Genomic DNA, 16,546 nt, shown 5'->3' with positions numbered 1-16,546 from the left:
GCCATTTCATAAGGGACTTTCCGTTTTGAATTTTCCTTGGAGTTCGGTATTTTTGTTATTTTACTTTTTGTAAGAAATCTAAGATGTGTAATAAAAGTAATGAAGAAACATAGAATATATTATGAAAATGGTTGACACTAACGTAAAACTGATTTTTCCTGATAAGTGAGAAATAAACTTTACGATTTCAATTGTCCCATTTCAAATTGTAATTTCTGTAGTATCAATCCAACCAAGTCTACATATGTACTACAAATGTTATAGTTGATACGATATTCGAAGGCTCATGTTTCATATAATTACAATGTATTTCATTGATAGAGCTTTGCTGAGTTCAAGGAAGGGTATAAACCAAGGATTGCACTTAAGCTGAAATCAACCATTCGAACTTTGTATGGACGTCATAATCATGATAATTATTTCGTTTTCCGTTGCACAATATTTGTATCACAGATCACCTCATATAAATGTAACTGTTGTTGTAGCCACAATCGGTTCATCGATAGTGGTACTTCCGAATGCGACTTGTCACAAAATTACTACTAGCAACGAGTACCATGAGTGCTTAAAACGTCGTACGCCATACGCGCGTCACGTTTGCATAAGACTCATCAGTCGTCCTCGCAATTTGAAAGGCAAATCAAATACGAAGTTGAAAAAACATTGAAAACCAAATATTCTGACAAGTTGTGCCAAATACGGCTAAGGCTATCTCTGCATTGAGGTAGAAAAAAACATTAGTCTTTCGAATTATTTAACATTTCATTCAGAAAATCCATCAAAGATTCTTGATGTCAACACACAACTGTTAACTAATGGGCTGGTAATACCCTCTTGGCAAAACATCCACCAACAGTGTCAACATAATGTCCTGCAAAGGCGGCATATGTGTTCTATAATAGCTTTGCTTAACAGGGTTTCGTGTAGCTTTTGCTCTAGTTTCAGCGTTGTATTGTGTTTTCTCTTATTTTGTTACGACTGAATTGTTTCTATCAGCAACAGTTTTGTATATCCTTTCCTAGGCATTGAAAACCATTTTCACATTCTGTCAAGATAAAGGGTTACAGAATTTAAGCTAATTTTTTTAATTGTTTCCTGTTAAATTAAACAACACAAGAATCAATTACCAATTTGCTATTGTCTGATGTCAATCAGAGCATATGACTCGCCACTTGACAAGAAGTAACTGCAATAAAGGCACTAGTGTCACTAATTTTGAGCCAAAGGGTAACTTTTTATCGATAAAGGTATGTGTTTGACCGTCAGGGAACGTCTACTGTAAATCTGTTACCTGTTGACTACTGCGGCTTATGCCAACAGATCTATACGCAGATTTCAAATCGAATTTACACATACGAACAATGTTTTGTCACTAATTTGTAACTGATTGAACATGAACTAGGCGTGTTCAGCTATTAAGAAAAAAAGAATGTTAACATTGGAAGTGAAACAAGAGTATACCATTTGGTTGACTGATTCGATCTACAAAAAGTCATTGTTATACAGGTAAAAACGATTATCAACATATTTTTCAACCTATAATATGAAATCAAACAGGCCTAGAAAAAATCTAATTGCACGAGTTAGCTATCTATTTATATCTATGTGTATGTTTTATAGGGTTATATGACAGTCGGCAGTCTTCGGAGGTCACCTCGATGGTTAAGTAGATTACGTCTGGACTAAAATACAAACAAAATGCTGCTACATATTATCGAATCAGTGCATTGTAAATTGTTTATTTTAGACTTTTTATTATTTGGATATACGTTTTAGTATGTTATTAATCAAATATGAGAATTTGAGTCAAATCGGTGAACATGAATTTGACAGCTAACGCCCCTTTAAAACGTGAATGAAGACAACCAGTAAACCAATTTTGATCTTTAACGTCATTTTGGTCTTAACAACTCTTAAAAGACTGATCAACAAATTAGTAGGTTATTCAAGTCTGTCGGTCAATTATGAGGCATATCCACTCACTACGTTAAATGTTCAGACAAAATGTTTGATGTCAATTAAGATCTGTTCAGTCTATGTTCATTCTGTTCAGTATTTTTTACCTGTATACATCAATTGCAATGTCATACTGAATTGTCCGAAAAGCTGATGAGCAGTACAGACTGAAAGACCGAACATGACCCAATGATTAAAATTTTTGATTTTTTCAGATCACCGCGTTTAAGACATACATTAATTAACTAGAGTCCATTACAATATGCTGGAAACAGAAAACCAACCTTTATCATATTCAAACAAAAATACTCATGAACATAACTAATCAAATTTTGTTAAATCGAAACTTTGAATGACACTATTTTCACATTAAACTTTGAAACACTATCAGCTTTAACAGGAGATCCAAACCTTCTTTGTAAAAGCAGTATATTATGCATACACCAGAATCACCTACCACAGCATGTTTTTATAGTCTTATCGCCTACTGGTATTTTTTATTTTACATGTTATATTTCAGTCTATGTATTGGTATATGCAGCTCTGTGTTTCCATAATATTATTGGTATTAACTTGCTTTTGCTTTAACGACTGTCATACAAGTGAGAGATTTAGCTAGCTATTAAACCAGGTTTAATCCACCATTTTCTACATAAGGAAATGCCTGTACCAAGTCAGGAAAATGATAGTTGTCTTCCATACGTTTGATGCGTTTGAGCTTTTGATTTTGCCATTTGATAAAGGACTTTCCGATATGAATTTTCCTTGGAGTTTGTTATTTTTGTTATTTTACTTTTTACTACAACCAAGTCGATGTCAAATTTCTTCCTAGAAGAAACTTTACTGCTGGTGGATTATTCCCTGGGGGCATCATTAACTTGGTAGCTTAATGCATGATGAATACAAGGAATACAAAGAACAAACCGGCTAGGACGTCGCCCGGGTTACCAAGGTCCTCTCCTGCTACACGGAAAACTGTAGCATTCGATTTGTGTGTTCCACGAAATATCCTCCGGGATACCCCTAATTTGATTTATGTACAGCCAGAAGGTAATTATTACTTTAAAAATTCAGATACTTTTCAAAAATTAAACCCATGTACCGTTGATATTTTCGACTGCTTATAGGCACCTGCTTCAAATTAATCAACTCCTATCATTTCTACTTTTAAACATATAAAAGGAAAGAGGAGCACGTGTAAGAATGTAATATGTTAATCACTAGTTGCCAGGAAAAACTTATTTTACAAAATCTTTTGAACCTCTGGACTGTTCCACAGACAATGTCGTTTACGGAATTGAATGTATTTTGAGTGGATTACTTTATGTTGGTGAAACTCGACAAAATTTGTGTAAAAGGATGAATCAACACCGGTCTGATAATAAAGATGCGCAACTTAGGGTTCTTTATTACCATTTTAATCCACCGGATCATGATCCTTGTTTATCTATGAAATTACGCATCACCGAGAAAATGTATCACCACACCAATAGCTCTATACAAAGTACTCCTTTCCGAAAAGATAGAAACATTTTTGGATGAGGGAACTAGGTACTGCAATGCCATATGGTTGCAATGATAACATCAAAGGAGTAGGAAATTTGTCAAGTCCAGCCTACAGTAATGTAAATGTAATGAGCTTATTTAATACTTCTTTAAGACACCAGCGTAGTCATGGGTAAAAACATTACCATCGGCATTATATAAGCAAATTAACATTAACATTTCTACTTATGTTATATTCAAGAAGGTTTTGGGTTATTGGCTTTCGAAATTGTTTCATTTTAATTTCCAGTGTTCGATTTAGAGCACGCCAAAGAGGGTGTAATATTCGAATATTAAGTGTTTTTATGATTTGTACAATAAATATAAGTATTGTATAGAACATATATTTAATTGTATTATATGTAGTGGACTACATTTCTCCTCAGTTATGTGAAAAGTTATAACCAATAGTATTAACAAATATACACAGTCTCTGGTCGTAAATATTTAAAAAATGTTCTGCAGTTTTCTAGTCAGAGTAGGGACCTCCCTGCACATGTAAGATAATACAAATTTGTCTTTAAAATTATATGAGACAAAGTTGTTCCCCTGGTATCTACATGTTTGTCAAGCGTTGATCTATTGATGCATTATCGGTATTACAAACACATACAGGTTTGCATGTTAGATAAGCCATTTTTTAAATCATTATTCCTGTGTAAAGATGAGCTTGTTTAATGTTAATATAACCTATCAATAAAGAAGCTGCGTGCTTGTCAAAACAAGAGTGCTGCAACAAGTAATATGTAGGATAAACAAGGATTCATTGTACGATTTTAGTCTCGTCCGTTGAAGTGAAATGAATCAACTTCACTACTAAGGTACGTCAAAATTAACATGAACAGTAATAAATGAAACAACATACATTAATTTATTAAATGCAATGCAAAGATTGATGCATTATTTATTACACATTACAATGATATTACAGTTAAAAACAATAGCTGAAAATTAAGTACATGAAGCAAAACTAAATTACTTATAAATACCAGTAATCCGCCATAAATTTCTTAAACATTAAAATAATATGTGACCATAAACTACAATGCTATAGATATAATCCAAATACAATGAAACTAGTGCTTGGAATTTGAAATTGTGTTTATTTTTTCGAAAATTGAATAAAATTAACTCTGAAAAGACGAAAGTAAAAATCGTCAAAAATACAGACACCAAGTCTGCTTTTTTCATTTCCTGTTTTTACAAAATTCTTTTAAAGTGTTTCTCGCTCACCTGTCAATTTTGCACAAATTGCTTGAATCGTATAAATAATATATGAAAAATGTTTCCAGCAAAGCGCACAAAAATGTAATAACATCCTTCAAAGGCAATACTTTCATTTATGATGTAATACTTATGAAGTTGCTTGTGGTCTTTTATATATCTGTAAAAGTTTTGTGCATAAGAAACTAAAAAATAAAAATAAAAGAAATTCATTTAATCAAGATACTCATATTCATGAAATAGTTATATACGTAAGTGAGACTTCAAATAACTCATTAGTTAAACCATTAGTTCATGTAATAAACCTTGTACTATTTTAAATAAACTCAATAATAGCTTTATCACATCACAGGCACACATTATTCAAATAATTTCAAATTTCATTTTAAGCTTTTATCATAGTGATTGTTGTCTAATATTTAGCTTTATCGCACCTCGGATAAATTATGACGTTATGATTGGTTTAACGCCGTCACGTGGTGACCCCTATGGATCTGTATGGGGTCAGTAGATTTCATATGGGGTTCATGACGTCACATTCACTAGTAATAGTGACGTCACCGATTAATGTTATTGTATTTCATTGCTTATTTTTATAAAATAATTAGCAGAAAAAGTCCCATTTGCGATAAATTCGTCATACGGTTCACCACTGACCCCCTACGGACACACAGAGGGTGAGTAAAATCCATATGAGATTCGGCCTTCGGCTTCACCCCCTATGGATTTTACTAACCCTCTATGGATCCGCGTGGGGTCAGTAGCAAACCATATAACTTATAGTATAAGAGATACCAAATAATAAAACTCAGAAGTCGAAAATAAACTGACAACGCCATGGCTAAAAAAGAAAAAGACCAACAGACAAACAATAGTACTCAAAACACAACATAGAAAACTTAAGTATGTTAAGGCATCGATACATTATTTCCAATGCGCTTTAAAAGGTAAACAATTATTATTCATCATATAAAATAACAAAAGGTCTATAGTCAAATAATTTAATTTTGGATGTAACGCGTCTTCTTATTTGGCTAACGTTGTTTTGTTTATCAGCTCATAGACATAATTTTGTCATGTGACCGTGACGTCATCAACGTTTTTTCATGGTTTACTCCGGTTTAAATTGGAATTAGAATTAAATTATAAGAAATGACTGTAATATTTTTTCTGTCTATTCGAAATAACATAAAAAATGTGGTGCACACTTTAAAATAACCCGCTACGCGCGTTATTCAGTGTGCACCAAATTTTTGATGTTATTTCTTCATAGACAAAAAAAATATTACAGTCATTCCTTAAATAGAAAGTCAGTAACCTTACAAATTAAATCTATTTATAATAATCATATATATAAACTGACTTCCGTATAAAAAAGTAACTATAATTTTATTAAAATTACGATGTAAGTCATATATTATGCTGGTAAAGAAACGGTAAGATAAGGCACCATATGGCGTTACAATCGAAAAAAGATAAATCTATCAAATTACATCTGGCAAATATAAGTAATCAGATCTATATATATTTTTTTATTTCAAAGATAGTGTTTAAGGAAAGACTGCCAAAGTAGCCTAATTTTCAGAGGTTGTCGTTAGTATTAAGATTTTAGCTAAATGTTCACCCAGAAAGACATTTTGCCGAAAGCTGTCTCACATACTGATGATATTGTTAGAAACAAACATTCTAGTTAGGACTTTTGGTCATATTTGATTACATAAAAAAATATAAATAAAAGGCAATTTCTGTCAAATATTTTTCAGCTTTGACATGATAATGGCATCACAGAATGTTCTTTTGCACTAAAATAACCTCACCTTATTTATTTACCAGTGAAGTATACTGATGAAAGGGATGAATAATGTGTGTTAATGATTTTGCCATGCATGTTCAAGTTGTATATTATATTTTGTTTATATTTTACTACATGTTCCTCTTTAAATGTTTAATGTTTTATATTGATACATTGAACTACTTGATGGTAAATTAACTATGTGTCAATATCTGTTATAATTGTATTGCGTGTGATAGCCTCAGGAAAGATTAGTTTGTTGTAACTAACTGTGTTTATTTATTCTTTGAACAAATAATTCATTATCACTACTATTATTATAATTATAATTATTATGCTATTATATTATTATAAATAATAGCACTTATCATACATAATCTACTAAATTGTTATCGTTTATCTCATACAAGATGCCAATAAAAGTAAGCGTTATTTAGTCAAGAAGCGATATTTTCTAACATAACATATTTTAACCGCATGAAGTGTAGCTTATAGAGTAACTTTAATTTGATACTGTAGAAACTGGTTTCCCAGTCATTGAAGCAGAAAAATTTACAGGTTCGACGCCTATAAAATCTGTTGCTGAAAACTCAAGCCCTGGAAAAAAGTAAAGTTCTTTCCCTTCCGAATATTCTAATAAGACAATTTGTGCAACAGGTTTTTTCTCTACCGTCCCACTGTTTTTTCCATCGTCTGTCAGCTTTGGAATCACAGCTTGGCCCAGACATATGTTCGCCTGTAAAGATCAAATGAAAATTACTCCAGAGTTTTTTTTAATGCAAAAGAACTAGTATTACTCTTAGCTACAAACATCTTGGGTTTTCCAAGAGTTGTAATACTGCCAACCCATTTTGCAATGCAATGGATTCAGCATCGGATTTATGTCTATGAAAACATGATTGAAAACAGTTATATCAAAGAACAATTGTTGGAATGAAAGGAGATCAGAATATTACAAATAATAAAAAGAGTCTATCGCAATATACTGATAATTCTACAGTTTCGAAGCCTAATAAAACAAATGACAGTAATTCAAGTCTTTAAAAAAACAATAAATTCCTTCCATTTAGTGTTCCTTATCCTTTTAGTTAGTTTAGGGTCATCATTTTCTTCTGCTGGATTTTCTGTTTTAATGATAATGATAGTTATATTTTCTGATGCTGGATTTTGTGTTTTAATGATATTGATAATACTGTGTCTATATCTGTTATAAATGTGCATAACATGCTATTTCACCGGCAATGACTGCTCGCTAAAAATCCTACAAGATCAAGGCATCAAAAGACTACCGAAGGAGCTACACAGCTAGTTAAAAAGTCAGAAGAGAAGACAGATATAATATGACAAACCAACCAGAAAGCCTTTGCACTAAAAGAAGTCATTCAACTAATTTAATAATTATTACTTAATATTTAGTTAAACAATATTAATTCAAATATCAGAGAGACAAATATGAACCCCCTGTGGTATGCTTAAATATAGTGCGCAAACATTACATTAAGAACATAAAAGCAGAACATGAAATGAGTGTGCACAAAACACACAACTGATGCCACCACAATAGTTCTTGCATCATATAGCCTATAGTATATTATTGTTCCTTTCCCACTTCATAACTTAACTTTGCAAAGTTAACAAGTGGTTAAATTATATTAATCTTAATAAAACAAAAAGGATATGATCAGTTCTGTGTCCACTTAACAAACGTCTTAGCAAAAAAAAAAATGAGACCCATGTAAAACAAAAAGCTGAAAATTCTATAGATTCTATGTATCACGTGAAAAGTCATTATAAATGGACTGTTACGTAGTAATATAATTCTAAATGTAAGCAACTGCACTATTTCTAACTCAGCACCTGTGCTTTTTGGTAAACCGAATAAAACATTGATAATAAAGGTATAAAGATTTGCATGATATAACTGTTATTCCTTGAAAATCTGTAAACGCGAGACCCATATACCATGTTATGTATATTGGACAGACATACAACGGGGAGGACAAACAGCTTCAGTCATGCTAGCATAAGAATAATGGCAATAAATGGAATCAATAGCATAACTAGTTTGCTGCCATTATCCAGTTCCAATATCAATATAAAATGCCCAAACGAATGATTGCCAGCATTCCTGTACTTTAAATATTTACACTGAGTGACCTTTATGATATTTGATATTTTTACATATTTCTAGCATTTGGTTTATAATCATTAAATACCTCTTTCATTAATTCCATAAATGATTTTTTATATGCGAAGTTCTTGAACACATGTGCGAGTGCCTGAATGAAGTATGATCCAATCACCTTTTCACCAATTATCCATGGACCATGCTCTGTAAAGAATAATTCTAACTATTAGCCTAGGCAAACAAGTGTGGATCTCTGAAAATCAGCCACTTACTTGTATAAATCACCAAACGAAAAAGTCGGCAGTAATACAATAGCAGACTTTTAAACAATCTTAATTGTAATTAATGGCATCGATGTCATTATTTTAAGAGATTATTCAAAACTTAAATTATTGAGAAATCTTCATTTTCCAGTACCAATCAAGATAAAAGAAAAAAATCTAAAAAACCTTGATCATTCAAAAAATAAAGAGATCATTTAACTTGTATATCTATTGTCAGGTTCAGAAATTAAAATTTTTAATTTAATTTTGATAAAAAGTTTTATGAAATGATATCAAAACGTATATTGTTCCCTATGATCTTCACTACTTTGATCAATTAAAAGATTTGTGTCCCTGCCCCACTTGCACTTTCAACTTACTTACTTCTTTAATTTCACTTTCAAAGGATATATAAATGATGTCCTGTCACTGAATATCCCATAGTAATTTTCCACAGTAAACTTGAAATAAAGGATAAAATCAAAACTGTACAAAGTCTTGAAACTTACACAAATGAAAGACTTCGAGCTAGCATCCGTGATAAATGTGACCATTTCAATTTTTCATTTCAAGATGTTCATCTGACTCTTAACACAAGAAGGGTTATAATGAAGAACAAACGAGAAAACATATACTTGTATAAAGATGTTCAGCTGACTCTTGGCACAAGAAGGGTTATGACGAAGAACACATGAGTAAACATATATTAGTATAAAGGTAAATAAAATTGAGAATGGAAATGGGGAATGTGTCAAAGAGACAACAACCCGACCACAGAACAGACAACAGCAGAAGGCCACCAACAGGTCTTCAATGCAGCGAGAAATTCCCGCACCCGGAGGCGTCCTTCAGCTGGCCCCTAAACAAATATATATACTAGTTCAGTGATAATGAACGCCATACTAAACTCCAAATTGTACACAAGAAACTAAAATTAAAAATAATACAAGACTAACAAAGGCTAGAGGCTCCTGACTTGGGACAGGCGCAAAAATGCGGCGGGGTTAAACATGTTTATGAGATCTCAACCCTCCCCTATACCTCTAGCCAATGTAGAAAAGTAAACGCATAACAATACGCACATTAAAATTCAGTTCAAGAGAAGTCCGAGTCTGATGTCAGAAGATGTAACCAAAGAAAATAAACAAAATGACAATAATACATAAATAACAACAGACTACTAGCAGTTAACTGACATGCCAGCTCCAGACTTCAATTAAACTGATTGAAAGATTATGTCTTCATCATATGAATATCAGGCGCAATCCTTCCCGTTAGGGGTTTAGTATCATACCATCATAACATATATGAGAAGAACATAACCCGTGTCATGCCAACAACTGGTTTTTAAATAAATGTGTTTAGTGCCGATGCAAAGACCCTATAAGTGAATCAATATTAACGCCAAAATATGCAATCTTTAATGACCTGACAACAGTATCGTAACTATATCCCTTCTTAATAAGTCTATTTAAAGGTTTTGTTAGTTTCAGAGGTGAATACTGACATTTTTGTGCTTTATAAAGAATATTTCCATAAAAAATTGGATGTGAAATACCTGAACGTATAAGAAGTCTGCATGTTGAGCTATATTTACGAATGATGTCCTTATACCGATGATAAAATTTAGTAAATGTTTTGACTAGTTTGTGATATCGAAAACCCTGGTGTAATAATCTTTCAGTAATACATAAATTTCTCTCGTTAAAATCTAAAACATTGTTACATACACGAGCGAATCGTACAAGTTGAGATATATAAACACCGTAAGATGGTGACAAGGGAACGTCACCATCTAAAAATGGATAATTAACGATAGGAAATGAAAAATCATCTCTTTTATCATATATTTTAGTATTAAGCTTTCCGTTAATGATATAGATATTAAGATCGAGGAAAGGGCAGTGGTCATTGTTAGTATTAGCTTTATTTAAAGTAAGTTCAACAGGATAAATTTCTTTAGTATACATACTGAATATAGTCATATTCTAGTGTAAAGGTGTTCTCCCGACTCTTGACACAGAAGAGTTATGACGAAGAATAAATGAGAAAACATATACTAGTATAAAGGTGTTCTCCTGACTCTTGACACAAGAAGGGTTATGATGAAGAACAAATGAGAAATCATATTCTAGTGTAAAGGTGTTCTCCTGACTCTTGACACAAGAAGGGTTAAGATGAAGAACAAATGATATGTCCACTACATAAGTATTAATGATATCATCTCCAATTGGCTGACCAATACATCTTATCTGTGTCTAAACTGACAAGCGACATGTGGTTTTAGATCCTTAATTCCCAGAAGAGTCGTAAGATATATAAATTAATCTATTGTCTCCTATTCCTTATTATGACATTTCCCGTACGAAATTATAAGGCGTATTACGCCTAGAAATCTGGCGTAAACAAGGCGTAAGTGGTAGTTACGTGTCCAGATCAAGGCGTAATGGAGCAGGAAACGTAAATTTGTAGCATTTACAGGCGTAGAAAAAAGTGGTAAACCTAGCGTAAATTGAAATAAGCCAGGCGTAAATTTTCCTACGGACGTAACACTGCTTTGTTTAGAGGATCATGGGAAATTTTTTCAAAATTTGGCTCTCTGGTATTAGCTTGCAAGAGTTGGACATATGGCAGCTTGATATATTCAGGGGAAATTAGCTTTTTAGTGCTTTTTGAAAGAATTTGAAATTGGAATTATGGAATCAAATTGATGAATGAAAATTGTGAAATGAAAGGAAAGTAGTATACATGGCCATGGTAAATAATAATTATGTGAGTAACTAAGTTATTATTTTTTTATTTTTTACCATTAATTTTAAATTCTGGAAACACTCATCCTTGGATAATAACATTTAAATCTTTCAAAAGTTCAATTACAGTATTATCATTAATTTTTTTAGTTTTAATTACATTAATTTTCAAAACAAATTATACTTAGTCAAAATGCTAGTTTTATTTCAAGAAATTTTAAATGTCATAATTCTTATTTAAACTTAAACTTAATTGATCCAGTGTCTGTCTAATATGTATTTATTTATATAGTTTTTTCAATGGTTAATATTTCAAGTTTTATGTCGAACAGTGAGAACTTTAAGCAACAGTACAAGTTTATATCAAATACACAAAGTACACAGCTAGGGTAATACACTGATTTAAATTAAGGACATTACGCCTGGTTTATTTATTGACCAGGCGTACTCATTTGCATATTACGCCTGGTTTTTTGTCAACCAGGCGTACTCATTTAAATATTACGCCTAATTTTACGCCTGGTTTCCGCCTCAGTTACGCTTGGTTTCCGCCTGGTTTACGCCTGGTTGACGCCTGGACATGCATTCCTTAAACACTGCAATGACGCCAGGATAAAGTATGATTTCTACGCCTGGTTTCCGTCTCATTTCCAGGCGTCACATTTCGTACAGGTTTTACCGATTGCGAATTTACACGGCAGGAATTACATACATAGCAAATGCCACTTAACCTTACGGTGCACCATGTCTTAATCAATTTGTAGTAGATGAGCATGCAATTCCTTTAGGTTTTGTAATTGTTTATACTATTATGTACATCCAATATTAATTTAAGAGATCCTAACATCAATACACTGCTTTTGACACTAATGCATGTTACTGTCTGTCACATTTTGCATCATTTAAAAAAAATTGTACATTACATTTTTCCTGTTTGAATGGTCTTACACTTGTCATTTTTGGGCCCTTTATAGCTTGCTGTTCGGAGTGAGCCAAGGCTCCGTGTTGAAGGCGTACTTTTACCTATAATGGTTTACTTTTACAAATTGTGACTTGAATGGAGAGTTGTCTCATTGGAACTCATACCACAACTTCTTATATATCTAATTACAGGAATAAAAAGAATGGTTTAAATCTAACTTGTTTACACCAACAAAGTGATATATGCAAAAATTAGATACCCTTTCTCCTGTTTTTAATTTATCGAGATAGAACATGTATTTAACATGGCTTTATTCAACATTTTTATTATTATGAAAAACACTTATCATTCTTAATATCAAATCAAAATGGACTATTACATTCAGTAAAGCAAAAGATGGAGGCGAATGGTAATCCAAACATAAACAAGTCAAATTAGTCCACTTATAAATTTACATGACTTAATATCTAGCTAGTTAAAATGATTGATTTAAACTACTGTCCGTATGAAGTACTAGCCCATATGTATCATTACCTATTCTTGGGTAACTTGATACCATAAATATGTCATCAGTGTTTGGCCCACCTTTCTTGATGATATCATTAGCTGTAGAATCTCTTTGATCCAAAGGTTCATTTTCTTCTGAAATAAAATATAACCACTTTAAAAATACAGGTTTATTATAAATAGCCTTTTTAATCAGGGTGCACTTCAAAGTAATTTGACTAAAGCTCTATAGATAATCTATATATAACATTATCTTGTTTTTTGTGTTCAATTGTGGCGCAATTTTCTGTATTGTTTTTATCCTGATGACGGTGCCTTAAGCACCGAAACATGTCGATCAATACATTTTCTGCAGCAGTCCCTAAAGTGTTGTTGTTATAAGACTTTCTACATATCATCTTGTTTTGTATAAAATGCTTAGCATGAACATGAGGTGTTTGTGTAAATGATACAGCAATCCAACAACACAAAAGAAAGGAATCCAGAAGTAAATGAATGTTCTTCGACAATCGACAAGTGATTTTCTGAGAATCCCCCCTCCTTTTTCAATCTCTATTAATGAAATTGCAAAAGATAAAATAATTATCACACAATGAAACCAGTTCCGGAAAATAATAGCACAATAACTGAATACTACATATCAAAGAAATATATTAAAAAGTAATCAAATTGCATAATTTACTTTACACAATCCTTCATGTACATCAAAATATAACAATATTTCTACGACGTAAAGAATTTTTCCGATGCGTAAATGAGGGCTAAAACTGTGTTTATAGTATACAGCTGTAGAACAGGAATATAGAGCAGTATCAGTTCCATAACTCCCGTAAAAATGATCGATTTAAATGAAGTAATAATACGGTTAATAAGACCTGATGGCATGTACTCCTACTATGATAGCTTTATGTAAAAATGCCTCCGGGGAGTTGTGTTTATAAAGTGTCCATGTGTTATCATATTTAGAAAATAGTCCGAGTTCCACAACTCAAGTAAAAAAATGTCTAATCTAACTGACAGTATAGTACGGTCAAGGAGTTTGATGAAAAATAATCCAACGAAGTATTCAAGCTTTTTGCCAAACGGTCTGTGAGAATAGGTGTGTGTAATCGGACGAACAGACTATTACTGTATCCAAAAACTATTTAAATATTATTGCTTAAAACATTTAAAAAAAAGAGGGAAGGGGGCAATTCCACGAGTTTCCACTACATTCGAGAACCATTCATATACTCAGAATTCTATAGCTTTTTGGGAGTCTGTGAAATATAAAATTATGAATTGTGAACATAAACTCAAAGAAAAAGGTGTTTTCAAAGCATTAAATTATTTTCATAACTTTGAATTTTTGTATAACATCTATTCAACTAGAATAACAATTTATTTATATTTTTACAGATTATTCCTGTTGCTAAGATTATTCTTATTTACAACATTTATATTTGTGTTAATATAAATCGTTTAATTAAAAGTCCATTTATCAAATAAAAAAGTGTCTGTATATTTATCTATATACTAGTTAAGCCTATCTAATCAAATCCAAAATATATCTTTGTATAAAAAGCTTCAACCAAGACATTTTTGTTATCGCAAGGGTATTAAAAGCTTATACTTGTCATTATTTAAAGAAGTATTACAAAGATAGTACCTTGGAAACTGTAGGTTTGAACAAATATAACTTTTGGTTTCCCTTTGAAATGTTTACATTCTTTAATGATGTCTAAAATTTCACTCCTGGGAAGAAAGACTCCATCTTTGTCGTAAATCTTTGCAGCTTCGCACTTTACTTCCCCAGACAAAAACAATATAACCAGGCTATCATACTGGGAAGACGCATCACTGTCGATCTCCATTAATTTCGTTTTTAAGAACTCTTTGATTTCCTGCAAAATTAGAAATCTTTAAATAAATTATTTTAAATATAATTGAATAGATAAAACATACCGAACTCCAAAGAAATTCAAAATGGAAAGTCCCTTATCAAATGGCAAAATTAAAAACTCAAACACATCAAACGAATGGAAAACAACTGGAATATTCCTGACTTGGTGCAGGCATTTCCTTATGTAGAAAATGGTGGATTTATAAAGATCCGTAAACACAGGATATATTATTTAGTTTCAGAAAGAGTAGTGTCAAAAGAGTTAATTTGTGCAGCATGTTTTAACATTCAGTAGTGTAAGGTTTCCTAAAAAAGTGACAAGAAAATTTATCTATTACTTAAAACGTGAATTGTAAAATACAAACAATGAATGAAAACTCCATTTTGGTTAAGATCAATCTAACATTTCTAAACAGTAAAGCTCTAATACTTGTTCAGAACTATTCCCTGCTGCAAATTTAGTTTAGTCTAAGATTGCAGTGAGGTATGATCTGCTCAGTCTGTTTAGCTGCTATTTACCAGTTTATAAAAACGGATTTGTCTGAAAAGAGACCAAACAGTAGTGGATTGATTCAAGTGTAATGTCTGAACAGTATGAGTTATGTGGAGCAGGATCTGCTTACCCTTCCGGAGCACCTAAGATCACACCCAGTTTTTGGTGGGGTTCGTGTTCAGTCTTTAGTTTTCTATGTTGTGTTTTGTGTACTATTGTTTGTCTGTTTGTCTTTTTCTTTTTTAGCCATGGCGTTGTCAGTTTATTTTCAACATATGACTTTGAATGTCCCTCTGGTATTTTTTGCCCCTCTTTTATTGCATACAATATTTAGAAAATAATTTAAACTCTGACCAAGACTTAAAATATTCATGTGTAAACATTTCAGATGATCACAAAATTTAAGTTGATAAACTTTCTATTATATAGTATTTTTGAAAATCATTTGATCCCTGATTTTTCCTGTGTTTTTTTTCTTCAGAATATTATATTATCTTGTCCAACAGATTAAAGTTGAATCTGTGGAATTCCGGTATACATGTGCCACAAAACATTCACATATCATTTAATTGTTGTTGTCCAATCATGCACAATTATTTTCTAATTTTGGAGCAAAAGTTAAGACCCCATGAAAAGAAATTTCATCTTAAAAAGAATCTGAAGGATTGTTGATTATTTAATTTTTATACACTAAAAGCAAAACTGCACACTGAAATGGCTCTCCTGTGTTATTGATAACATTAATTTTGTTTAGATCAAGGTCTCACCATGGGTATCCTCTTATTTTTGTATATTTGATCAATGAAACATGAAATTTGGTAAAATGACCTCAGTCAAACAGACATGTTCTTTTTTATAATCATCAAATATATATATATATATAATTTTGTCCACGTTTACGTATAGTATCTAACAAAATGGCCTTATTATCACAACTTAAACTTCCCGTAGACCATTCAACCATGAAAATGAGGTCGTGGTCACTTGAACCCTATCAATTAAACATTTAATCATTAGGCAATATCGAATTAATTGCCAGTTCTTTCGAACTTCTTCCTTTGAAAAGGGCAGTGAGCGATAGAAA

The 16,546-nt window shown here is 31.9% G+C and overlaps 1 protein-coding gene and 1 long non-coding RNA gene across 3 annotated transcripts in view; both read right to left on the bottom strand.

Annotated features, from left to right (window-relative positions):
* Window positions 1-6,613: 6,613 nt before the first annotated feature.
* Window positions 6,614-16,546, bottom strand: part of LOC127720209 (uncharacterized) — a 190,474-nt gene continuing 180,541 nt past the window's right edge. Inside the window, exon 6 of the long non-coding RNA XR_007990666.1 lies at window positions 6,614-6,757. This is a non-coding gene — a long non-coding RNA (uncharacterized LOC127720209). The remainder of the gene's footprint in view (window positions 6,758-16,546) is intronic.
* The window catches only part of LOC127720208 (uncharacterized), a 220,975-nt gene continuing 211,179 nt past the window's right edge, over window positions 6,751-16,546 (bottom strand). For both annotated transcript variants that reach the window (XM_052226686.1, XM_052226685.1), the window contains exons 12-15: window positions 14,736-14,970; window positions 13,115-13,222; window positions 8,734-8,849; window positions 6,751-7,253 (exon numbers count right to left, since the gene is read on the bottom strand). In XM_052226686.1, the coding sequence (XP_052082646.1) occupies window positions 7,020-7,253; window positions 8,734-8,849; window positions 13,115-13,222; window positions 14,736-14,970 (693 nt within the window). In that variant the 3' untranslated portion in view covers window positions 6,751-7,019. The remainder of the gene's footprint in view (window positions 7,254-8,733; window positions 8,850-13,114; window positions 13,223-14,735; window positions 14,971-16,546) is intronic.

Source organism: Mytilus californianus, unplaced genomic scaffold (genome assembly GCF_021869535.1).
Source record: "Mytilus californianus isolate M0D057914Y unplaced genomic scaffold, xbMytCali1.0.p SCAF_11, whole genome shotgun sequence".
In the NCBI taxonomy this organism is placed as follows: Eukaryota; Metazoa; Mollusca; class Bivalvia; order Mytilida; family Mytilidae; genus Mytilus; species Mytilus californianus.
This window is presented reverse-complemented; position numbering and strand designations above follow the sequence as displayed.